Source organism: Musca autumnalis, unplaced genomic scaffold, assembly GCF_047663935.1.
Source record: "Musca autumnalis isolate F117 unplaced genomic scaffold, ASM4766393v1 scaffold_2, whole genome shotgun sequence".
NCBI lineage: Eukaryota > Metazoa > Arthropoda > Insecta > Diptera > Muscidae > Musca > Musca autumnalis.
Window position 1 is genome coordinate 80,765,037 of NW_027411755.1, and position 25,379 is coordinate 80,790,415.

A 25,379-nucleotide genomic window follows, 5' to 3' on the forward strand; every position below is an offset into this window, starting at 1 on the left:
TGTAGTTTTTTTAATAAATGCTAAAATTTATTAAATATTGCTAAAAATAAATGTATTTTGGGAAAATTTGGCTCCTTAAATTACCTTTTTTTGGAAATATAGACAATTTTTTTAAAGAATTTTACAATAAAAATTCTTGTTTTTTAATAAATGTTAAAATTTCTTAAATATTGTTAAAAATAAATGCATTTTGCGAAAATTTGCCTCCTTAAATTACGTTTTTTGAGAAACGAAACAAATTTATAAAGAATTTTACTTTTGTTTTACAAAGGAAATCATAGACTATTGTATCTAGTTACGTACAACTGAGCATAATCAATAGCGAATGTTTTACATTTACCTTAAAATAATAGGCAGTTGAGTTTTTTATTTTGGCTCTATTTCGGTTAAAAATGAAGATATCGACTTCATTCTTTTTTTATTTAATAGAGAAAAATAAAAAAGAAAATAAAATAAAATAAAAAAATTTTGGACAATGCCAACAACACGCGGTGTTCCCAAGCGGTCCCCCATCTAAGTACTAACCGCGCCCGACGCTGCTTAATTTCGGTGATCGGACGAGAACCGATGTACTCAGCGTGGTATGGTCGTTGGCGAAGAAACATAGTTTATTTTGCTTCATATGGCCATTGATTTCATTGCTTGTGTGTTTAAAACAATTTCGTTTACTTATTGCACACAAACACACAAACGAACAAGAAGTTTTATTTTCGTTTTATAAAGGAAAATGTTGACTGTTTCCTTTAGTTATTAGTGAACATAACCAGTATGTATTAATTTGGCATCAAAAAATCTAACAAAAATTGTAGTTTTTTTAATAAATGCTAAAATTTATTAAATATTGCTAAAAATAAATGTATTTTGGGAAAATTTGGCTCCTTAAATTACCTTTTTTTGGAAATATAGACAATTTTTTTAAAGAATTTTACAATAAAAATTCTTGTTTTTTAATAAATGTTAAAATTTCTTAAATATTGTTAAAAATAAATGCATTTTGCGAAAATTTGCCTCCTTAAATTACGTTTTTTGAGAAACGAAACAAATTTATAAAGAATTTTACTTTTGTTTTACAAAGGAAATCATAGACTATTGTATCTAGTTACGTACAACTGAGCATAATCAATAGCGAATGTTTTACATTTACCTTAAAATAATAGGCAGTTGAGTTTTTTATTTTGGCTCTATTTCGGTTAAAAATGAAGATATCGACTTCATTCTTTTTTTATTTAATAGAGAAAAATAAAAAAGAAAATAAAATAAAATAAAAAAATTTTGGACAATGCCAACAACACGCGGTGTTCCCAAGCGGTCCCCCATCTAAGTACTAACCGCGCCCGACGCTGCTTAATTTCGGTGATCGGACGAGAACCGATGTACTCAGCGTGGTATGGTCGTTGGCGAAGAAACATAGTTTATTTTGCTTCATATGGCCATTGATTTCATTGCTTGTGTGTTTAAAACAATTTCGTTTACTTATTGCACACAAACACACAAACGAACAAGAAGTTTTATTTTCGTTTTATAAAGGAAAATGTTGACTGTTTCCTTTAGTTATTAGTGAACATAACCAGTATGTATTAATTTGGCATCAAAAAATCTAACAAAAATTGTAGTTTTTTTAATAAATGCTAAAATTTATTAAATATTGCTAAAAATAAATGTATTTTGGGAAAATTTGGCTCCTTAAATTACCTTTTTTTGGAAATATAGACAATTTTTTTAAAGAATTTTACAATAAAAATTCTTGTTTTTTAATAAATGTTAAAATTTCTTAAATATTGTTAAAAATAAATGCATTTTGCGAAAATTTGCCTCCTTAAATTACGTTTTTTGAGAAACGAAACAAATTTATAAAGAATTTTACTTTTGTTTTACAAAGGAAATCATAGACTATTGTATCTAGTTACGTACAACTGAGCATAATCAATAGCGAATGTTTTACATTTACCTTAAAATAATAGGCAGTTGAGTTTTTTATTTTGGCTCTATTTCGGTTAAAAATGAAGATATCGACTTCATTCTTTTTTTATTTAATAGAGAAAAATAAAAAAGAAAATAAAATAAAATAAAAAAATTTTGGACAATGCCAACAACACGCGGTGTTCCCAAGCGGTCCCCCATCTAAGTACTAACCGCGCCCGACGCTGCTTAATTTCGGTGATCGGACGAGAACCGATGTACTCAGCGTGGTATGGTCGTTGGCGAAGAAACATAGTTTATTTTGCTTCATATGGCCATTGATTTCATTGCTTGTGTGTTTAAAACAATTTCGTTTACTTATTGCACACAAACACACAAACGAACAAGAAGTTTTATTTTCGTTTTATAAAGGAAAATGTTGACTGTTTCCTTTAGTTATTAGTGAACATAACCAGTATGTATTAATTTGGCATCAAAAAATCTAACAAAAATTGTAGTTTTTTTAATAAATGCTAAAATTTATTAAATATTGCTAAAAATAAATGTATTTTGGGAAAATTTGGCTCCTTAAATTACCTTTTTTTGGAAATATAGACAATTTTTTTAAAGAATTTTACAATAAAAATTCTTGTTTTTTAATAAATGTTAAAATTTCTTAAATATTGTTAAAAATAAATGCATTTTGCGAAAATTTGCCTCCTTAAATTACGTTTTTTGAGAAACGAAACAAATTTATAAAGAATTTTACTTTTGTTTTACAAAGGAAATCATAGACTATTGTATCTAGTTACGTACAACTGAGCATAATCAATAGCGAATGTTTTACATTTACCTTAAAATAATAGGCAGTTGAGTTTTTTATTTTGGCTCTATTTCGGTTAAAAATGAAGATATCGACTTCATTCTTTTTTTATTTAATAGAGAAAAATAAAAAAGAAAATAAAATAAAATAAAAAAATTTTGGACAATGCCAACAACACGCGGTGTTCCCAAGCGGTCCCCCATCTAAGTACTAACCGCGCCCGACGCTGCTTAATTTCGGTGATCGGACGAGAACCGATGTACTCAGCGTGGTATGGTCGTTGGCGAAGAAACATAGTTTATTTTGCTTCATATGGCCATTGATTTCATTGCTTGTGTGTTTAAAACAATTTCGTTTACTTATTGCACACAAACACACAAACGAACAAGAAGTTTTATTTTCGTTTTATAAAGGAAAATGTTGACTGTTTCCTTTAGTTATTAGTGAACATAACCAGTATGTATTAATTTGGCATCAAAAAATCTAACAAAAATTGTAGTTTTTTTAATAAATGCTAAAATTTATTAAATATTGCTAAAAATAAATGTATTTTGGGAAAATTTGGCTCCTTAAATTACCTTTTTTTGGAAATATAGACAATTTTTTTAAAGAATTTTACAATAAAAATTCTTGTTTTTTAATAAATGTTAAAATTTCTTAAATATTGTTAAAAATAAATGCATTTTGCGAAAATTTGCCTCCTTAAATTACGTTTTTTGAGAAACGAAACAAATTTATAAAGAATTTTACTTTTGTTTTACAAAGGAAATCATAGACTATTGTATCTAGTTACGTACAACTGAGCATAATCAATAGCGAATGTTTTACATTTACCTTAAAATAATAGGCAGTTGAGTTTTTTATTTTGGCTCTATTTCGGTTAAAAATGAAGATATCGACTTCATTCTTTTTTTATTTAATAGAGAAAAATAAAAAAGAAAATAAAATAAAATAAAAAAATTTTGGACAATGCCAACAACACGCGGTGTTCCCAAGCGGTCCCCCATCTAAGTACTAACCGCGCCCGACGCTGCTTAATTTCGGTGATCGGACGAGAACCGATGTACTCAGCGTGGTATGGTCGTTGGCGAAGAAACATAGTTTATTTTGCTTCATATGGCCATTGATTTCATTGCTTGTGTGTTTAAAACAATTTCGTTTACTTATTGCACACAAACACACAAACGAACAAGAAGTTTTATTTTCGTTTTATAAAGGAAAATGTTGACTGTTTCCTTTAGTTATTAGTGAACATAACCAGTATGTATTAATTTGGCATCAAAAAATCTAACAAAAATTGTAGTTTTTTTAATAAATGCTAAAATTTATTAAATATTGCTAAAAATAAATGTATTTTGGGAAAATTTGGCTCCTTAAATTACCTTTTTTTGGAAATATAGACAATTTTTTTAAAGAATTTTACAATAAAAATTCTTGTTTTTTAATAAATGTTAAAATTTCTTAAATATTGTTAAAAATAAATGCATTTTGCGAAAATTTGCCTCCTTAAATTACGTTTTTTGAGAAACGAAACAAATTTATAAAGAATTTTACTTTTGTTTTACAAAGGAAATCATAGACTATTGTATCTAGTTACGTACAACTGAGCATAATCAATAGCGAATGTTTTACATTTACCTTAAAATAATAGGCAGTTGAGTTTTTTATTTTGGCTCTATTTCGGTTAAAAATGAAGATATCGACTTCATTCTTTTTTTATTTAATAGAGAAAAATAAAAAAGAAAATAAAATAAAATAAAAAAATTTTGGACAATGCCAACAACACGCGGTGTTCCCAAGCGGTCCCCCATCTAAGTACTAACCGCGCCCGACGCTGCTTAATTTCGGTGATCGGACGAGAACCGATGTACTCAGCGTGGTATGGTCGTTGGCGAAGAAACATAGTTTATTTTGCTTCATATGGCCATTGATTTCATTGCTTGTGTGTTTAAAACAATTTCGTTTACTTATTGCACACAAACACACAAACGAACAAGAAGTTTTATTTTCGTTTTATAAAGGAAAATGTTGACTGTTTCCTTTAGTTATTAGTGAACATAACCAGTATGTATTAATTTGGCATCAAAAAATCTAACAAAAATTGTAGTTTTTTTAATAAATGCTAAAATTTATTAAATATTGCTAAAAATAAATGTATTTTGGGAAAATTTGGCTCCTTAAATTACCTTTTTTTGGAAATATAGACAATTTTTTTAAAGAATTTTACAATAAAAATTCTTGTTTTTTAATAAATGTTAAAATTTCTTAAATATTGTTAAAAATAAATGCATTTTGCGAAAATTTGCCTCCTTAAATTACGTTTTTTGAGAAACGAAACAAATTTATAAAGAATTTTACTTTTGTTTTACAAAGGAAATCATAGACTATTGTATCTAGTTACGTACAACTGAGCATAATCAATAGCGAATGTTTTACATTTACCTTAAAATAATAGGCAGTTGAGTTTTTTATTTTGGCTCTATTTCGGTTAAAAATGAAGATATCGACTTCATTCTTTTTTTATTTAATAGAGAAAAATAAAAAAGAAAATAAAATAAAATAAAAAAATTTTGGACAATGCCAACAACACGCGGTGTTCCCAAGCGGTCCCCCATCTAAGTACTAACCGCGCCCGACGCTGCTTAATTTCGGTGATCGGACGAGAACCGATGTACTCAGCGTGGTATGGTCGTTGGCGAAGAAACATAGTTTATTTTGCTTCATATGGCCATTGATTTCATTGCTTGTGTGTTTAAAACAATTTCGTTTACTTATTGCACACAAACACACAAACGAACAAGAAGTTTTATTTTCGTTTTATAAAGGAAAATGTTGACTGTTTCCTTTAGTTATTAGTGAACATAACCAGTATGTATTAATTTGGCATCAAAAAATCTAACAAAAATTGTAGTTTTTTTAATAAATGCTAAAATTTATTAAATATTGCTAAAAATAAATGTATTTTGGGAAAATTTGGCTCCTTAAATTACCTTTTTTTGGAAATATAGACAATTTTTTTAAAGAATTTTACAATAAAAATTCTTGTTTTTTAATAAATGTTAAAATTTCTTAAATATTGTTAAAAATAAATGCATTTTGCGAAAATTTGCCTCCTTAAATTACGTTTTTTGAGAAACGAAACAAATTTATAAAGAATTTTACTTTTGTTTTACAAAGGAAATCATAGACTATTGTATCTAGTTACGTACAACTGAGCATAATCAATAGCGAATGTTTTACATTTACCTTAAAATAATAGGCAGTTGAGTTTTTTATTTTGGCTCTATTTCGGTTAAAAATGAAGATATCGACTTCATTCTTTTTTTATTTAATAGAGAAAAATAAAAAAGAAAATAAAATAAAATAAAAAAATTTTGGACAATGCCAACAACACGCGGTGTTCCCAAGCGGTCCCCCATCTAAGTACTAACCGCGCCCGACGCTGCTTAATTTCGGTGATCGGACGAGAACCGATGTACTCAGCGTGGTATGGTCGTTGGCGAAGAAACATAGTTTATTTTGCTTCATATGGCCATTGATTTCATTGCTTGTGTGTTTAAAACAATTTCGTTTACTTATTGCACACAAACACACAAACGAACAAGAAGTTTTATTTTCGTTTTATAAAGGAAAATGTTGACTGTTTCCTTTAGTTATTAGTGAACATAATCAGCCCTTAACACCTGCTATGCTGCTTACTTACCCGAATCGTTTCAAAGCTTTTATTTTTATATTATTACTAAGTCTTTTTGATTTGAGAAGTGAAAAGAAGGCATGTGCTTTAATATTAGGTCTGTCTTTAACTCAACATGTTATAAATAATAGTTAGGCTTGGTTTACACTCATGCTCCGAAATCCTGAAATACACCCAGGTGTTTACATTTATTTTTTGTTGATTTCAAACATACAAACAAGTCATAATGCATATGCGCAGCTGATTGAACATGAATGAAAAAATAAGTTGAATTGTTCATTAAAAATATACGAAATATAGAACAAAACTGCTTTATATCGAAAATATCGTAAATTAACCGCATAGCCGTGTAGAAATACGGTGTTATTTTTTCTCTATAGCTCTATCGTAAATTGTTAACATATGATTGCGCAAAGTTGCCTCTTTTTACTGTACCATGCCTATAAATGTAAAGAACATAATGTAAAAAACCTAACAAACACTATTTATATTGCTAAAATGTCGCATTTTTGCATTTTCTGTTCTCATTTTCTTCCTTTTTTCTGTTAAATTGTCTTCTTCCATTAATTTATTTACTAATGGGTACTTTACACGGTATGTTTTTTACATATGAGTTGTCACTTTTTATATACAAAATGTATACGCAAAGTGACAACACATATGTAAAGTTACATATCGTGTAAAACACCCATAACTGCACACGAAAATACACAACTGAAAAGGGAGCGCTCTAAAAAAAAAATAAATAAACCATATGAGTTCCCACATCATTTTGATATACGATATTTTTTGTAGGGGTCACAAACACTACGTCTTCAACATGTAGATAAAAAAAAATGTAAAACATACACAAGGAAAACACATGAGGTGTGTTCCTTTACTTTTGAAAATAGTAAAACCGCCTGGTAAAAGTTAAGGCCTAGGTACATAAGCTGCCTTGCCTGCTTGCCTTGCTTGCTTCTGATAAAAGAATAAAAAAGAAAAGGGCAACCTAGTTCGAAATTGGCTCGGCATTCTTTATTCTTTTATTTTTGTTATGTCAGAAATTAAGCAGGAAAGCAAGGCAATCAGGCGAGGCAAGTTATGTACCCAGGCCTTTATGTGCCAAGGCCTTTACTGAAAAAGTGCATGGTAGAACAAGAAAAGGTAGCAGCAACTGACTGAACTGGGTTGTAGTGTTAGTGTCAAATTTCATATGACATTTTATACATTCATTTCTATTTCGATGTACATTAGGGACATATATTTTTTGAGAAAAAAATATATCATTCGGAAAAAACCATTTCCCAGAAAGACTTCTTCATATCAATGATATGTAACCTCCTCCAAGTTCGAACGATAAGCCGCGCAGTAAATCACCGCTTGTAGAGGCGATACAACGTTTGTTAATATGTGAGGTATTTTGTTAAAATTTAAAAAAAATAAAGCCCTAATAAACATGTGCTTCTTTGATTTCTAAAACAAAACATTGAAACAGCTTCTCCTTTTTCTATGAAGTTCCAGCGACCCCAAACTTTTCTGCAAGAATTCTACTTTCTGCGAGAATTTATGCATTTAGTGGAATGATGTGGAACCATAAAAATTGAAAATGTAACGAATTTTCATTCATGTTTTCCAAAATATTCAACCAAATGTGAAAAATTATTAGTTTTTTAAATTCCAATAATTTATAGACATTTCCTTGTTTTGTTTACAAATACAACTGGCAGTAATAGGCCGTTTATATATAACAAGGTTAACCCAGTGGGTCTGGGTTTCAAATGTCATTTCCATTGTATATACTTCAAACAAATCCTCATAAAGAAGGTTAACCCTGCAAAAAACTATAATATAAACGCCGTATAACGTTACAAACAAAAACAAATTCCTTTGTGGTTGTTGTTCGAGTTGTATTTGTTGTAGTATTAACTTTACCTTGTATTTGTTCTACCATGGAAAAAGTGGAAAGACTGCTATTACGAATAACTAGAATTATAAAGCCCTACAATTATTCGTTCCTTTCTCGATCCATCGAACCCTAACTTTCATCATATGTTGTCGGCTCTTTTGTTTTGCTCCCTTCTTTTTATTTCTCAAAAAATAAACTTTTAGCTGTTAATTAATAAATAAGACTGTTTAAGAATCTTTTGGCAAATAATTGTGAACAATGAGTACTTGCTTTTCTTTAAACCATTTAAAGCAATTTAGTGGAAATATATTTACAAAAGAAACAAAATATGCCTCAGTTATTGATGAAATACGGACATGTTTAAAGTTCTTCCAGGACCACGATATTAAAACGCAAGGTATTGCCATAGACATTACTGAACACAGTTTAGAAAGTTGTACATTGATTTTGAGGTGAGAAATTATCGGCTTATCTTTCCTTTAGAGGCACCTGGCGGAAAAGGTAGTCCTTCCGATCCTGATTCCAACGGTGTATAACACTTGTCCAGGATATGTATACTTCCCGAGATATAGGCCTCGAAAGTTCCGGAAAATACATAAAATGGACATAAGTTAAATATATTTAATAAACTCGAATTGTATGGAAATTTGGTTTTTATAGGTATGTATCGTCCTCCTAAATGCACTAGTGTACAAATAGGGAGATATACACATAGCCCAGAAAGTCTGCGTTCACCTTACTACTTTTCAAAATGATGCTAAAACTTTAATAAATAGGTAAATGAGATCAGTTTTTCTTTCATAAATATGTTATTGGCACTCTTTAGTACCAGAATAAAAAGAAAAATTCCAGAAAATATGTTATTATTACGAAGATAACGGTAAAAAAGTGTTACAACTGCTAAATTAGAGCCCCAAAAAGTTCACTTCGTATGTTGCAATAAATAATACCTTTAGTTTTTTTTGAATTTTTTGCAGTTTTCTCCCATTTTTAATCAATATTGTCACAACTGGTCATTCTGTGAGGTCGTTTGCACACTTAACTTAAAAAAGTAAAGTATTTCAAGAATGGAAAACAAGGGCAAAGAAATTGGCATCGATAAAAGGAAAATTCTAGGTAAATAATGGAAAAAGCTATCGAAATATTGGCGAAACTGTAGGTAGAACATATTAGTCTATACATAGAGTGATAATTAACTATAAACAAACCGGAATTTTTACGTCAAAACCCAGATCTGGGCATTAAATAGGAGCCAAAATCTTACAATCTCAGAAGGTTGCTTTGAAACATAATGTTGTTGCAACCAAAATTTCGTAGCTAAGCCATGTTCTTCTGCATGTTAGTTCAAATTGCGCTTCATGATGTTTAGGTAACCATACTTGTCCATTGTCGATTCAATAAATACAAGTTGGCCGACTCCAGAAGCTGCTACACACCCCCAAACCAAAACAGCTTCCTCGCGATTTTTACAGTGTAAAACAAGATTTTGTTTTTCAAGCGCTGTTCGAGCTTTCTCCAAACAGTTTGAAGTCCTTTCATTGCAAACATATAGAACATGCTTTCGTCCGAAAATATGACTTGATTCCGGAATACTGGAGGCTTTTTTATGTATTCATTAGCAAATTCAATATGCTTCTGCCTGTTCACTAGTGATATGTACGGCTTTCGCCGTGAGACTATACCGTGATATCCAGCTTTATGCAGTATTTTTCTGGCGGTTTGTGCACAAATACTTTTTTTGGATGCCATTTTCAACAATTTTCGAAGTAATTATCGGACTGTTTGTTTTAACTATATTAGTTATGTTACGCTCCTCCCGTTCTGATAATATTTTTGACCGTCCAAAACTGAGCTTTGACCGACCAGATCTGGGCTTTGACTTCAAAATTCCGATTTGTTTATAGTTAATTATCACTCTATGTATAGACTAATATGTTCTACCTACAGTTTCGCCAATATTTCGATAGCTTTTTCCATTATTTACCTAGAATTTTCCTTTTATCGATGCCAATTTCTTTGCCCTTGTTTTCCATTCTTGAAATACTTTACTTTTTTAAGTTAAGTGTGCAAACGACCTCACAGAATGACCACTTGTGACAATATTGATTAAAAATGGGAGAAAACTGCAAAAAAATTCAAAAAAAACTAACGGTATTATTGCAACATACAAAGTGAACGCAGACTTTTTGGGGCTCTAATTTAGCAGTTGTAACACTTTTTTACCGTTATCTTCGTTATAATAATATATGTTTTTCTGGGATTTTTCTTTTTTAAGGTTACATCCATTTATGAAATATAGTCAGGCTTATGAAACTTATTAGCACATCTTTTTCACAAAAATTTGTTAACCATACTGTCTGTAAAAAACTGATATGCTCTGTTCCAGAACCTGCAAGAAGCTCCTATTTTTTACTACGATAACATTTTTCCCTTTATGTTATCGGAAGAAATAGTAAAAATTAGTAGATTCTTGCAGTTCTGGAACAAAGCAAATATTGATTGAAATTTGTACAATAGAGTATATTTTTTATTCAGTCTTATATCTTAATTTACCATTTAAAAGATATTATGTACGAAGGCCGGCCACTTAGAAAAAAATTATAGTTTCAAAGAAATTCTGTTCCCATTCCCGAGATTTCCACTTGTCCATAGGAGAAAGTCTTAAATCAACGGCCGAAGGCCGGCTATTTAAAAAAAATCAATTTAAAAAGAATTCTGTTCCCATTCCCGAGATTTGCACCTGTCCATAGGAGAAAGTCTTAAATCCCCGGCCGAAGGCCGGCTACTTAAAAAAAATTCAATTTAAAAATAATTCTGTTCCCATTCCCGAGATTTGCATCTGTCCATAGGAGAAAGTCTTAAATCCTCGGCCGAAGGCCATTTACTTAGAAAAAATTCAATTTAAAAAGAATTCTGTTCCCATTCCCGAGATTTGCATCTGTCCATACGAGAAAGTCTTAAATCCCAGCCGAAGGCCGTTTACTTAGAAAAAATTCAATTTAAAAAGAAATTCTGTTCCCATTCCCGAAAAATTGTCCCGGAATTTTAGTCGCTTATTTCTCGAGAAGTGTGGACTTTCCCTACACTAGTGCATTTAGGAGAACGTTACATATCTGTAATAACCAAATTTCCATATAATTCGAGTTTATTAAACATATTTAACTTAAGTCCATTTTATGGATTTTTCGGAACTTTCGAGGCCTATATCTCGGGAAGTATACATTTCCTGGACAAATGTTATACATATCAGGATCGGAAGGACTACCTGAGGTGAAAATTCCGATTTTTTCCGCCAGGTGCCTCTAAAGGAAAGGAGTTCCAAATTATCTATGGAAAAACTGTGATTTTTTAAACTACACTTTTCTCTATTTTCAGCGTTCTAAATCACGGCTGTCACTTCTTTTGTGAGGACCTGAAATGTAAGAAGAATGTGATCTCACTACTTCGCTTAAGCGGAGTTGAATATGTTATCTCCACTGATGCTAAAAATCTGAACACAGAGCTTTTCCAAGTCTACGAAGGCTTTACGATTTTTGCAAAAACCTATTTCATTGGAAAGATAAAAGCTATTTCAACAACCAGTGTTAGTAGACAGGTTGATATATGCTATACAATAAACACTTCCGGTAGTACCGGAACTCCAAAGATTGTTCACGTTCCTTTTAATTGCATATATCCCAACATAAAGTCACTATGGTACCTACTAAATAAAAAGTATAAATCATTATTTTCGTCAATACAATAATATATAGTTATATTCTAGAAATAACGGAACGGGATAAAGTTTTGCTGGGATCACCCCCTACATTTGATCCTTTTATAGTCGAGTTATTTATGACCCTTGAAAAAGGGGCATCGTTGGTAATTCTTAATCGAGCATTGCGAATAATTCCTGACATCGAAGTTTTACAGGATGTAACTATAATTCAGACAACGCCATCTGTTTTTCGTTCTTTTGGTATTCATATCATTCAGGATCTGTTCCTTTCAAAGACATCTCTAAGGTAATAAGACACTTGATATTAAATCTTTCATTGAACCATGAAACATAATATGTACTCTAAATTAATAAATTGCTTTGAACTTTATATTTTAGGTGTTTACTTTTAGGCGGTGAGGAGTTTCCGTCAATGCAAGAAATACAGTTATGGCTACACAAACAAAGAAAGCCTTTACCGAACAAGTCTGTGAGGATTTTTAATATCTATGGTATAACTGAATATTCTTGTTGGGCAACCATACACGAATATAACCACCAGCAATGTCTCAATGGATCCGATAGCACGGCATTAGGCAAACCATTAGATGATACAACACACATACAAATCAACGATATAGACAATGATACACCTCTGCCAAGTGATAGGCCTGGTAGAGGAGAACTGCTTATCGGTAGTTCTGTAAGGCGTTGTTATATACCATGCATTGACAACGATATTGATGCTTGGAAAAAGAAAGAAACGATTTTTCGACGAACTGGTGATTTGATTGAACGCGATGGTATTGGAGACTATTACTATATTGGACGATTAAACAACTGTATAAAGCGATTGGGAAAACGTTTATGTTTAGGTAAATAATTCTAGATAGTAGTAATTTTATACATTTTCAATATGTTCAAACGAGCCATCTTTGAATATTGTACACATCCCGCGGAACCCCTTTCTCCTGTTTTTCTCATTTCGTTCTAAATGCTGTTGTTGAAACAATATCCATTATATTTTCACGACAATTGCACTCAATTGTAGTTTCTGACATGATTTGTGTTATTCGATTTTCGGCAGTTTCAAGGTTTTAGCGTCATTATCAGTCCGAAATGTATTAAGTTTTCAATGGGGGTATACAGCATTCCAGAAGATAATTCTTGGTATAGTTCACATTTTTATATATCCCCCATAGAAAGAAGGTACCCCTGATTTTTGATATTTTGAAAGTTTAGCCATATTATTCATTAAGTCTTCGTTAGAGTTACAATATTTTCCTTCTGAAATTTCTCGGTACAGGTCCACGTTTTGATGCAGCCCGTACATAACAGTACACCCGATTTTTGGAATTTTGAAGGCCTAAGCCTCATTCATTAAACAAAATTACTGGAATTTGATATTTGCCAAAAATGCTTTTTTGAGAACTTTAGTCACATTTTTCTACCGAATTGGCTGCTAATTGGAATTTGTGTTCACATATCATTGAGCCGAGCCTATATATGTAAATCGGCGTGCACTCAATGATATAAGAGAAGTCTTCCTTGTCCCGTCGTACATGTGGAAATGTTGAGGGAACATATTTATGTATAACCAACACATGCCCCAAATGTGAACTGGAGTCGTACTACACACTGTATCTGTTTAACTGCCAAGCTAAAATCACTCCCATGTCTCCTAAATCCTTATTGACGCTTTGCTACAACAATATATGATTAAAAATCATTGATTATAATATATTGTTATTATAATATAACGAAACTAATGGCCTGTTTCTCTAAGACGATTCGAATTCAAATTCGTTTGAACTACAACCAAATGAAAACCAAAATGAATGAAATATTTTTCAGAACTTCGAATAAATTTGTTTTCGAATCATCATAGTGGAACTGACCATAAATCTATTAGCGAAAGTTGAAAACGAACTTCCGTAAAATTTCAGAGACTAATTATGTAAGTTTTTTTATTTTTATTTTTTTGTCTAGATTCTCTGGAGAACAAATTTGATAAAGTTTTAAATTGCAAAACAATTTGTTTATGGCATGAAGAAAGTAAAAGACTGCTGGTCTGTTTTAAAATATCTAAAAATGATTTGATAATCAAAAACCGAAATCTACATAGTTTACTCAAAGACAGATTTTATGATTACGAACAACCGGATCAAATATGTTATGTCAATGAAATTCCCCTAAGTAAACATGGGAAAGTAGATCGTAAAAAACTACTACAAGATATCTTAATGATGACACCACAGACGCCTTCTGCACTTTTCGAATCATTCCTGGATAATGTTTTAGGGCTAAGTAATGCCAAACACATTGACAGCAACGAATCGAAAAACAAACGACTTAAATGTAGTCTGGATTTAAGCTTTATAGCAGCGGGAGGAACTTCATTTCATGCTTTAAGTTTATCTACACATATTGGAGAAATCATGAAAAGCCCAGAAAAGCAACGAATATTATTGGAAATGTTGCTTAAAACGGAATCGACATTACAAAATATAATAGATTTTTTAAATGCTGACACTTTAACAACATCGATGCCTACATCGTTTGTGGATGAGTACCAGAATTATTCTTTCAGTAATTTGTTTAATATAAAATTATTATGGCGAGCCAATCTTAAAAAATGCGTCGATGCATCACCTTCAATACTTCGTGAAAATATTGTATCTGTCGGTTCCCATTCACATTTGGTAGTATCCTTTGATACAAAAACTGGTGAAGAAATATCCAGACTAAAGTTATCTGATCGAATCGAATGCCCTGTGGTGTTTGTTTCTGATGATTTGGCAGCAGTAGGATGCTATGATGGCATTTTATACGGTTTTAATTTTAGAAATGGTGAAATATCTTGGCAATTTAATGTAAATGGTATGATAAAGACCAAACCAATTGTGACTAAAGAACTACTAATCGTGGCATCTTATGCAGAAGACTTCAACATTCACGCTTTTAATATGAAGGTAATCTTATGTGAAACAATAAAGTAAATGTTTTTTTTTTATAAATTAAATTTTCTTTGTAGACATTATCACTTGTTTGGAAATTTAAACTTGGATCGAAAGGAATATTTTCATCACCCTTAAAAATTTCAGATGAAGCAATACTGTTTTGTAATTTAGATGGCTATTACGCTTTAATAGAAAGTACTAGTGGATCTACCAAATGGATAAAAAAACTTGAATCACCAATATTTTCATCTCCCGCTCAGTTGAATACTGAAAATAAAGACTTGGTATTGGCCGATGTCTCGGGAAGAGTTGTGGTGTGTAATAAAGAAAATGGCGATGAGGTAATTTAACAAATATTTTATTATACACGAACTACTCTCATTTCTTGAAGCATAAAATTGAAATGGACTAAATCTGTGGTGGTTTTCAGTTAGTTGTATGTTTTCTAAAAATCCATGACCAAAGCGAAACATGCAAAAAATACATACCGTGATACTATACGCGTTAAGATCAATTTCATTCCAATAATGACCAGTTTTGGTCTCATTGAACATAATTTTGAGTTCTTGCCGAATGATATTAATGAATTGGCATTCGGACAAGAAGAAGCCTATTGAATGAACAAAAAACTTATTTGGAGAAAAAAAATCAATGTTTTATTCTAAAGCGAATATCCCCGCTTCTATAACTTCGAGAAAAGTCAACGTCTTATTCTAAAATGAATATATCCGCTTTTTTAAGAGTATTCCAAAAGCAACCTGACAAAGTATAACCATTAAAACGACATAATACGTCAACCTAGTAAGTGGCCAACAACGTAGATATCGCAATAGTTTCTAATCCATCCCATTTTTCATATTTTTTTGTAATCACGCTACATGTCGCAATTTTGTAGGGATCGTCAATCGAAATTTTGGGTGTTGATGGAGGTCCTAGCGATGAAGAAGCCTATTGATTTTGGTGATGGTCAGATAATATTAAGTGGCCGGAATGGGCAGAAAATCATATGCGGAGAAAAACTCAACGTTTCATTCTTATGCGAATATCTCCACTTCTAGTAGGGGTATTTCTGTCAAACAACGGATATATAACTATACTCGTTAATACATTCCATTTTTCCAAAATGGTCAATTTTTATTGGGACATCCCCCCCACATTCGTATCGAGATGCATTTCTGGCCATGTCCCTACAGCTTTGGTTGGGTGCCTTTTAACAAAAGTGACCTATATTAATGAAGACATTCTGAGCTTTAAATTGATCGCTCGGACATACTAGTTTCCAATTTTATTTCCATGATTATGTTGGACATATTCCATATATCATCTGAGCTTTAAATTAATACCAAATGTGTTGACATTGATTGTACAATACCTGAGTTATTTCAAAAGACTATAACCAAGGCCTACAGAAAGTCGGCCATTCAGAGTACTATTAACAACATTTGACAACAAACATAATAGATTTTACATTATTGTAATTTTAGTTCCTTTGTATTTTAAAACACAATAATGTTTTTGACATCAAACATAACAATCAGCTGGGCTTATTGGCCGACCTTATCAGCCCTATTCTGAACGCATGGGAGTTGGGAATTTTTTCCCATTCCCACATTTTCGTATTCTGAATAAAATTTTGTGGGAGTTTTTTTTTCCCATTTCCCATCTCCCCTTATTCTAAATGAAGTTCGAATTGGATTTTATCAACCACCAAACGTTTTTGATTTATTCACATGTATTTAGTACTATTCCGTTTTCTATCTGCTCTTGTGGAGTTGTGTACTTTTCGCTTTTCGTTTTGTTTGCATTCACGAATGTAATCAAAACAAAACTAAACAGCGAGCTCGGCCAACGTGGGTTATGTTTCGTTTTGTATTGTTCCTATGGAAAATACGAAACGAAACGATTGGAAATGTTATTTAAAGTATTTTTACGTATGCTGTGTATTAGCCTTTATAAAGAACACTAAATAATTTTCAATTTCTTTTCTAGATTACGCACTTTCAAGCAGATGGCAATATTTTTTCCAGCATTACTCTTCGTGAACAAAGTACCAATAATAAGTGGTTAATATTTTTTGGCTGTCATGACAAAAATGTATACTGCTTAAGTTACGAACCAACTGCATTGCAATTATCTCTGCTATGGAGGTTCGTCCTTAACGCTCCGATATATTCTACACCAATTATTGCATTTAAAGACACAATATTGGCATGTTCTACAAAAGGTACAATTGTTTTGATAGATCTACAATCATCCCAGTTAAAAGGTCGCTATGAAATTAATGCAGAAATATTTTCGACGCCATGTATATCTGACAATAAATACATTTACATTGGGTCTCGTGATAACTTTCTTTATGCACTTGAAGTACAATAAATATTTATTTGTTATTAAAAAGTAGTAAACGAATAATAAGTGTATAAATTTTTCCATAATCATGCTTTGCGCTTCTTTTTGTTCTCCTTGGCAGACGTTTTTAATATTTCTGCAGCAATCCTCTTCTTTTCTTCTAGTTGTTGCAGTGTTTTTTCTCTTTGAGGTATAACTTCCTTCGAATATGAAATACTTGGACGTTGGATTGTTTTCTTAAGAGGCCCCTTGGCTACTTGTGTACTTGTACTAGGTTCCACTGTTAAGCTCACGTCATTGGCGACATTCTCTTCAGCAGCGGCTTTTCGTTTTGTTCCTGTCTTATTGGATTGTCTGGGACGTTTTGGTTTTGATGGTTTCTCAGGAGTGTTATCGGAATCATCAACACCCGTCATTTTATTTATGGCATTCTGTATTCGTTTGCTGACCTTAAGCTGCCTTACATTTGGTGTGCTTTTTACATTAAAATAATTACGAATCGATTGTTGTGTAAGTTTTTCATCCAGTTTTTTCATTACAGGCATTAATATATCATTGGTTTTGTTGGTAGTCCAGCCAAATGTTTTTCTAGCAAATTCACGCAGTGACTCTACATCGGGATAGCCCCATGAAAGAGGTTCTTTATTTTCATCTACTTTCGGTGAGAGATATGCTTCCACAACCGCAATATTGGGGAATCCTTCATGAATATCAATATTTTTTAATTTTTTCTGCAGTGCAGCTCGCGTAGAACTGCCTGGTGGAGCAGCTGATGTTTTCACTGACTGCCACCAGGAACGAAATTTTTGTAATGTAGATAAAATATTTTGAGCTGCTGATAATCTTGATGAAGAATCGGCACTGCTATCGTATTTGTCTTTAGAAGCAAACGATGCCAATATTTCTAAAGCAGTTACAGCGCCAATGCCATGAATCCCTAAAAATAAACATAAATTCGATAAAGTTTTTTAGTTTACACAGTTGTGAGGTATGATAACTTATTCATATGAATGCTGAGGATTCTAATATAATCTTTTAAAAAGTCCAGTAGTCAAGCGACATTTTAGTTTATTTCTCTTGTGTTTAAGGATGTGTTGGGGGCTACAGCGAAAAATATATTTTGCCGATATATAATGTTATAGCTTTCAATATTCTAGAAAAAAAATGATCTACAAAAGTAATGTAGGAACCACAGAACTATAAATACAAAATTTAGGTAAAAGAAAATTTGGGCAAAAATGTAGATAAAAACTTCAGGAACAACTTTACGCTGAAACTTCGGATTTTTTTGAAAAATAATTCATTCGATAGATATTGTCTTCCTGATTACGGGAATAAATATTTTTTGGTTGGGACGTACCCGATTATCCGGTTATTCGATCCGTAAATTTGAATAATAAACCCAGCGTAGAACCGGTTAGTATGAACCGATTTACTTGATATCAGTATCATATGAAAGCTTATGAAATTGCCTATCGAATGGTATGCGGGTTCATACCAGTCATATAACTGGTTCGACAGATGATTTAAAAAATTTAAATCATTAAAAATAACTAAGTTTTTTCTATATTTTAAGGTTTTTCTAGACTGCCGGCCTTCGGCCGGGGCTTAAGATTTTCACCTCTGTGGCATGTCCAAAAACCGGCTACGCAATCCAAAGTTTAACTGAATACATTTTTTTCATTGCATTAATATGGCATTATATTGTAAATTTCTTATAGAAAGAATAATGCAGATAGTTGAAGACTAATATCTCAGTCTCCATATAAGGTACCGCTGCAAATAGGATCGCATTAGAAAAGCTAAAGTGTAGTCTACAAACTACGTGGTGTTTGGATGTACTTCATAATCGGTTATTTTTAATGTTTTATCATTTCTTATAAACTAAAACCGGTTATACGATGGGTGTGATCCCGTATACTATTCGATAGGTATTTTCATATGATACTCATATCAAGTAAATCGGTTCATAATAACCGGTTTTACGGTGGGGTTTTTATTCAAATTTACGGATCAAATAACCGGATAACTGGGTACCTCCCAGCCAAAAAATATATATTGCCGTAATCAGGGAGACAAGATCTATCCATGACAAAAATGTCAGCGCGATCCGAGCCTTAAGCGTAAAGTTAAGCCCGATTCGCTGATCAATTGCGATTAATACTTTCAAAATCCATTAAAATGGCGCGTCGACTTATATTATCAGAATAAGGACCTACATATATAAACAATTGTAGGTAGAAATCTTTTTAACCTCGGATCGGTCAAATGGTAATTTTTTGTATATTTTACTTGCAAAAGTTCAAATTTTGTACGTTGATAATAGTTATAATTACTTGACATTGTCCGTATTAAACTACCTTTTATACTAATGTCATACTATTGTATGTTTATATGTGAAAACGTACCTGTTGTGTAATCGCTTCCAACTAAACAAGCCAGCTGTATTAGTTTTTGACGATCGCAGTTAAAATGTTTTTCTATTTGCTCTGAACGAAATTCCAAAACATGTTTCTTTTGATCAAAGAAATTTTTATAGACAGTACGACCACCAAATAACCATATATCACTATCGTCTGTTATTGTGCCATTCGTCAACTCAATTAGGTCGAGAAAGGCACACTGTGCTTCCGCTTCCATAGGTGCAATAATGTAAGGAACACCAAAAAGTTTCAACAATTCTTGGCAGTCAGAGTTCATGCGTTGTGTTATCGACATGCTCATACGATCCTGACGATTACGCTCATTTTCTAATTCACGTCTATCCTTTGCCAAGTTTACCGCAATGTCATTCAATTCCTCGGTGGTTTTATTCGATTTCAGTAAATCGGCAGCTTCCTTTATTATATTTTCGCTTGTAGCAACAGCATTCTCTATTGGTTTCACGCCATCAATATCGGGGTCGGCAGAGGTTTGGTCAAATAGAGATTTACTAGCTTTTGACATTTTCTTACTTGAGGGTGATGGTGAGTTATTTGCACTTCGGCTGCCAGATTTTGGCGTTTTTCTCACAAAGAAGGGAGATTTGACCTTAGGTGTTACCTCCTTTTCTTCTTTTGATACAGGTTTATCGGGCGTTCTTTTAACCACATAATCAACATTGAAAAATTCAGTTATTGCATGACTTTTTGATGGTGTCTGCATTCTAGGTGATTTGCTTGCACTGTTTCTCTTACACATTTGTTCCGATGCTACTTCTCCTGGTGGTGGCGTGGAAGTTCTTTGATTGTCATCACTGTCGCAAATTTCAATTACCTCTGGCTTCATAATCATATGCTCGTCATCGGATAGTTCGATTACAGAATTACTTAGTTTTATTGCATCCAAGTTTATGTTTTTTACATCTTCGGCTTGTTGTTTTAAATTATTTAGAATTGACATGATTTCTTCTTTTTTAACTAACTTAGGTGGATCGAATTTGTTATTACTCAATGTATTGCTTACGTTTTCATTTTTTACAACTGGGGGTGTTTCAGGTATTACGCACTCATCATCTTCTGTTATATTTTCACTTTTCAGGGAGCTTTTAATTAAATTTGTACTTTGGGCATCCATATTCGGTAATATATCATTACATTTCAATACTTTCCTTGCATTTAGTTTAGCATCCAGATATAAATTATCTCTATGATCATTGCTGATTTCTTCTGTTGCTACGTTTGGGCATTCAGGCGTTTCAGGTATGACACATTCATCATTCTTAAATACATCTGCGAAAATATCATCCTCATTGGGCAGTGGCTTTGATAAATCAACTGTAATTGAAATTGATGGCTTATTTTCTAGGTCATTTACTTCTTCCAAATCGGAATCAGTTGAGTCTGAATCTTCGCTCACATGCAGATGTATTTCTTGACTTTCATTTGGAATACATTCCGTTTTAGAAACTCTGTATTAAAAAAAATAAATAAGTAAAAATATTAAAAATAAAAAGATAGCTTAAAAAATGGGTTCTATCGATGCATGTTCAGAACCTGCAAGAATCTACCAATCTTAACTATTGTAAGAATTTTTGCTTTAAGATATGGAAAAAATAGTAGACTTTTGCATTTTTGGAACAGACCACTGCTTTGTTGCTATTATTGTTATATTTTGTTACACTACGTCTACAAACACTTACTTTTCATAATTTTTTTCTTCATCTCCAATGAGCCGATCTATGTCTAAAGTTTCATCACAATTGTCATTTATTTGAGTTTTTTCTAAAATCCCCTGAACTTCTTCTTTGTTCATTCCAGCATATTCAATCATGTATGAACGTGCCGGTCCCTTAGCTGCATTTTGTAATTGCTTCCGTTGATCTTTGTTTAGTTTAATCACCTCATCAGAATCATAGTCATAATCTTTTTCATCATACACTCGATCATCGTTATCCTGCAGTGATAGTGCAATGGCCAATTCCAAATCTGCATCATATTCACTCCCAAGATTTTTATTATGTGTCGATGGTTCAGACTTGAGGTCAGATTTTGAAGTACTGGGTAATGTACAAATATCAGCTTCTTTTTTGGTTTCATCTTTTTTCTCGGCATCGCTCCCAATACTTTCTTCTTTAATATCTTCCTCTTTATTATTCTTTTTTAAGTCTCTCACCAGTAGAAATCTTGTGTGTTCACTTGATGATATTTGCTTTGTGGCTTTTTGTAACGCATCAGACTCCAAAATGCCTTCCTCTGAGAACAATTTTGTCAACTCCGTGTAAGATAGGGCATTCTCATTTCCCATTTCTTTCTCTGCCTCTTCAAGACAAACTTGAACATCCCTTCTTTTTAAAAGGCGCTTCATTTGAAATGTACTAAAGTCATCACTTCGTGATGGCAATTCATGCAAACGACCCCAAGATGATTGTTTACGGGTTTCCTTGATATCGATTAGAATATCATGCCTTACATCAGCTGGCAACTGCTTGAAAGTATTGCTTCGCACATCTAGAGCCAGTAAATTCGAATTGTAAGATAAACGTGGGTTCGATTCATCAAATGAACTATCTTCGGCTGATGTGTTGGTGTAATCTTCTGTGGTACAGGAATCTGAAAAAGAATCTTCGAAACTTTCATCCTCCCCTTTGTCACCTTTTTTTGAGATTTCTGGTAGCTCTGGCAATTTAAACATATCGTCGATTGAATCATCCTTATTCTGCACTTTTTTCTTGGTGGGAGATGAGAACAAAAGTTCTGCATTTGGGCCTAAAGCCTGTATTACTACTTTTTCTTTGGCTAAGGATTGGAGTAACAATGCTTCTATGCGTTCGGCTTCATTACTTAATTTACTACGTTGCTGTTGACGACGCGCCTAGAATTGAAGACAACCAAAATACGTATGTACATTTCTTAGTGGTGTACAATTAATATTACAACGTTTTACGGAACAAATTGAATACTCTACCAGCTGACGGGAAAAAATCTGAAAATTTTTTTAAATTATAAGTTTTTTTTAAGTATCCGGCCTTCGGCCGGGGATTTAAAACTTTCTCCTATGGCAGGAGCCAATTTAGGGCACGAAATCAACATTTTTTTCTTACTTTAACAAGGGAATTTTCGGAACTTCAGGGGCCCATATCTCGGGAAGTATGGACTTCCCCCCAACAAACTTTACATTTTTGTAATCAGGACGTAAAGATCTACCCGTAGTAAACAATTCAGGTTTTTCCGCCAGCTGGTAGAGTATTCTATTTATGCCCGCTTTACTTACGATAGTATCTCTTTTAAGTTGTGGGACACAGCCGTCGAAAACAAATACCGGCTTAACTCGATAATACATTAATTTGCACAATCTGTGAAATAGACCCAGCAAATGGGCATTGTTAAGAGCGGCACCTTTATTATCCTGAAATCCTTTCACCACTTGATGTAGCCATATTGAGACATCTGAAAGGAGTTGGAAGTTATGCAGGCTATATAATTTCGCAATTATATCAAAAATAACTTACCCACAGCCAATATTTTGCCTTCTAATGTTTCAACTGGCACAGGCTTTCCACAGGGCTCTATCAATTTCCATAGGCCTGTTACTCCCATTGTAGCTTGTTACTATTAATTTATTTTAAATGGAAACAAAACACATGCATAAAAAGAGACTAAAAGACTTCAATGAACTCATAAATGGAAAATGTTTAGATGTTTTATTTGATTCTTCTTCCTTGATAATATAACAGATAGAAAATAAACAAATGGATGCAGAGTTGTATATTAAGGTACTAATATACACATGGTTAGTGGACAAGTGACGTTCTTTAAAAGTTTAGTAATGACATGTTTACACTCATGCTCCGAAATCCAATGGATTTCACGAAATCCTGAAATACACCCTGGTGTTTTTAGTTGACTTCTTACATGGCACAATCAGCCTTATTACGGTTGGCGTAGTCGTATCCAAAATTGCAAATTGACGTGTCGTAACGTCTAATTGGTATTATGTATGTCGTACACGACATTTTCGCAACGACTAATTGGTATTATGTATGTCGTATACGAGATATTACAACTCTGTATGCCATTCTTTTACAATTTTGCTACCACGAGAGGCGTTTTATTACGAGAAACGCTGTGAAATTAGTCGTTAGAGATTTTGTTGACGACAACAGACAAATTTCTTAAAACGTTAATAAAAACAAACAAATAAAACGGATTTAAACAAAAGGTATGTGTCTATATAACAAAAAGATTATGTATTCGTATAAATTGTATAATATTGCACATGTTTTAGAACAAAAGTCACCACAAAAAAGCAGTTTGACACAATGGTCCAGATTTTGAACAACAATTAAAATTTGGCCGGAGGTTACAGCAATGGATTAAAAAAAATTATCGTGAAAGAAGAGTGGAATAAAATTAGTACGAAACTCAACATTTTAGGACCGCCAGTACGAACAGGTGAGGGTTGGATGAAAGTCTGGGCTGACTACAAATTCAAGTTAAGGAAGAAGTTAGTTCACAATAAGGCGGAATGTCGTGCTACATGTGGAGGATCCTTCAAGCAGTACATACTAATAGACACGGAAGAAGCAGCATTAAGCTTGTTACAATTGGATACAATTGTAAACGCGGGCAATCAGTCAATTGGAATCCAGCAGCCTTCAACGCTTCGAGAAACAACCACTGAGGAAGAACTGTTTGAAGCATGTATAATCCATGAAGATTTAGAAAATCACGATCCCTGCACAGTTACTCCCCAAAGCGTAAGCAGGTCTCATGCAAAAGAGCCGCAGGTCGTAGTGAATCAGGATCCCCGCACAATAACCCCTGTAAGCATAGGTATCACTCATGGAAATGAGCAACAGGTCCAAGTGAACCAGGATCCCCGCACACTAGTCACAAATACCCCTCACAGAAATGGATTTCAGCAACAACAACTGAGTATCAGTCATGGAAAATATGTTTGATTCTTGTCGTAACTGTTTTCGTCTTACGTTTAAATCGTTCGGAGTATATTCATCCTCATCGTCAGATATAAAATAACCCACCCTTAAGATTTTTATGGTTTATTAATAAATAATTGTTTTATTATTTTAACTGACTCTATTTTTTGTTTTCTTTTTTATAACAGGGTGGCGCGTAATAGTCGAAAATGTTAATAATCTTCAACACCCTGTATTTTTGCAATCTATTACAAAACAGGCGTAGTCGAAAATTTTACATAATACCAAAAATTATTGACTACGACAACGCCTACGACTACGTCTACGACACTTGAACGCCTACGACAACGCCAACCGTAATAAGGGTGAATATCTTGATGATGCATGATTGTAAATTAAAGAATAACAAAATACTAACAAATAAAAACTATTTATAAAGTTGGCTTAAGATGAGCTGAAGCATTAAGCTCGGATCGGGATCAAATTTTTTCCACAGGAAGGTCTCGTTACCCTGATCACAAATATATATAACACTTATTGCGGCAGTGCACTCTTCCCGAGATATGGGCCTTCGAAGAAAAGAAAATGTTGTTCCCGTTCCCTAGATTGGCTCCTGTCCATAGGAGAAAGTTTTAAATCCCCGGCCGAAGGCCGGCTATATAGGAAAAATTATAATTTTATCAGAGCTTAATGCTTCAACTCAACTTGCTCC

At 32.8% G+C, this 25,379-nt stretch overlaps 2 protein-coding genes and 8 non-coding genes across 10 annotated transcripts; 1 reads left to right on the forward strand and 9 right to left on the reverse strand.

The window, feature by feature from the left end:
- Window positions 1–476: 476 nt before the first annotated feature.
- On the reverse strand, window positions 477–595 carry LOC141395956 (5S ribosomal RNA). The gene has a single exon (XR_012411069.1). It is a non-coding gene; the product is annotated as a 5S ribosomal RNA (ribosomal RNA).
- Window positions 596–1,280: 685 nt separating this feature from the next.
- Window positions 1,281–1,399, reverse strand: LOC141395957 (5S ribosomal RNA). The gene has a single exon (XR_012411070.1). It is a non-coding gene; the product is annotated as a 5S ribosomal RNA (ribosomal RNA).
- A 685-nt stretch (window positions 1,400–2,084) lies between these two features.
- On the reverse strand, window positions 2,085–2,203 carry LOC141395958 (5S ribosomal RNA). The gene has a single exon (XR_012411071.1). It is a non-coding gene; the product is annotated as a 5S ribosomal RNA (ribosomal RNA).
- Window positions 2,204–2,888: 685 nt separating this feature from the next.
- LOC141395959 (5S ribosomal RNA) lies at window positions 2,889–3,007 on the reverse strand. Its single transcript, XR_012411072.1, has one exon. It is a non-coding gene; the product is annotated as a 5S ribosomal RNA (ribosomal RNA).
- Window positions 3,008–3,692: 685 nt separating this feature from the next.
- LOC141395960 (5S ribosomal RNA) lies at window positions 3,693–3,811 on the reverse strand. Its single transcript, XR_012411073.1, has one exon. It is a non-coding gene; the product is annotated as a 5S ribosomal RNA (ribosomal RNA).
- A 685-nt stretch (window positions 3,812–4,496) lies between these two features.
- On the reverse strand, window positions 4,497–4,615 carry LOC141395961 (5S ribosomal RNA). Its single transcript, XR_012411074.1, has one exon. It is a non-coding gene; the product is annotated as a 5S ribosomal RNA (ribosomal RNA).
- A 685-nt stretch (window positions 4,616–5,300) lies between these two features.
- On the reverse strand, window positions 5,301–5,419 carry LOC141395962 (5S ribosomal RNA). The gene has a single exon (XR_012411075.1). It is a non-coding gene; the product is annotated as a 5S ribosomal RNA (ribosomal RNA).
- A 685-nt stretch (window positions 5,420–6,104) lies between these two features.
- On the reverse strand, window positions 6,105–6,223 carry LOC141395963 (5S ribosomal RNA). Its single transcript, XR_012411076.1, has one exon. It is a non-coding gene; the product is annotated as a 5S ribosomal RNA (ribosomal RNA).
- A 2,202-nt stretch (window positions 6,224–8,425) lies between these two features.
- Window positions 8,426–17,396, forward strand: Aasdh (Aminoadipate-semialdehyde dehydrogenase). The gene is made up of 7 exons (XM_073968100.1): window positions 8,426–8,756; window positions 11,680–12,000; window positions 12,057–12,308; window positions 12,401–12,876; window positions 13,991–14,973; window positions 15,036–15,302; window positions 16,951–17,396. Exons 1-7 carry the CDS (start codon window positions 8,563–8,565, stop codon window positions 17,335–17,337), a joined length of 2,880 nt encoding a protein of 959 aa, XP_073824201.1. The 5' UTR covers window positions 8,426–8,562; the 3' UTR covers window positions 17,338–17,396.
- Window positions 17,311–23,508, reverse strand: mus201 (rad2 superfamily protein mus201). Its single transcript, XM_073968099.1, has 5 exons — window positions 23,240–23,508; window positions 23,002–23,177; window positions 21,431–22,602; window positions 19,719–21,199; window positions 17,311–18,247 (listed from the first exon to the last, which is right to left on the reverse strand). The coding sequence occupies exons 1-5, from the start codon at window positions 23,325–23,327 to the stop codon at window positions 17,397–17,399; spliced, it is 3,768 nt and encodes a 1,255-aa protein (XP_073824200.1). The 5' UTR covers window positions 23,328–23,508; the 3' UTR covers window positions 17,311–17,396.
- Window positions 23,509–25,379: the final 1,871 nt, after the last annotated feature.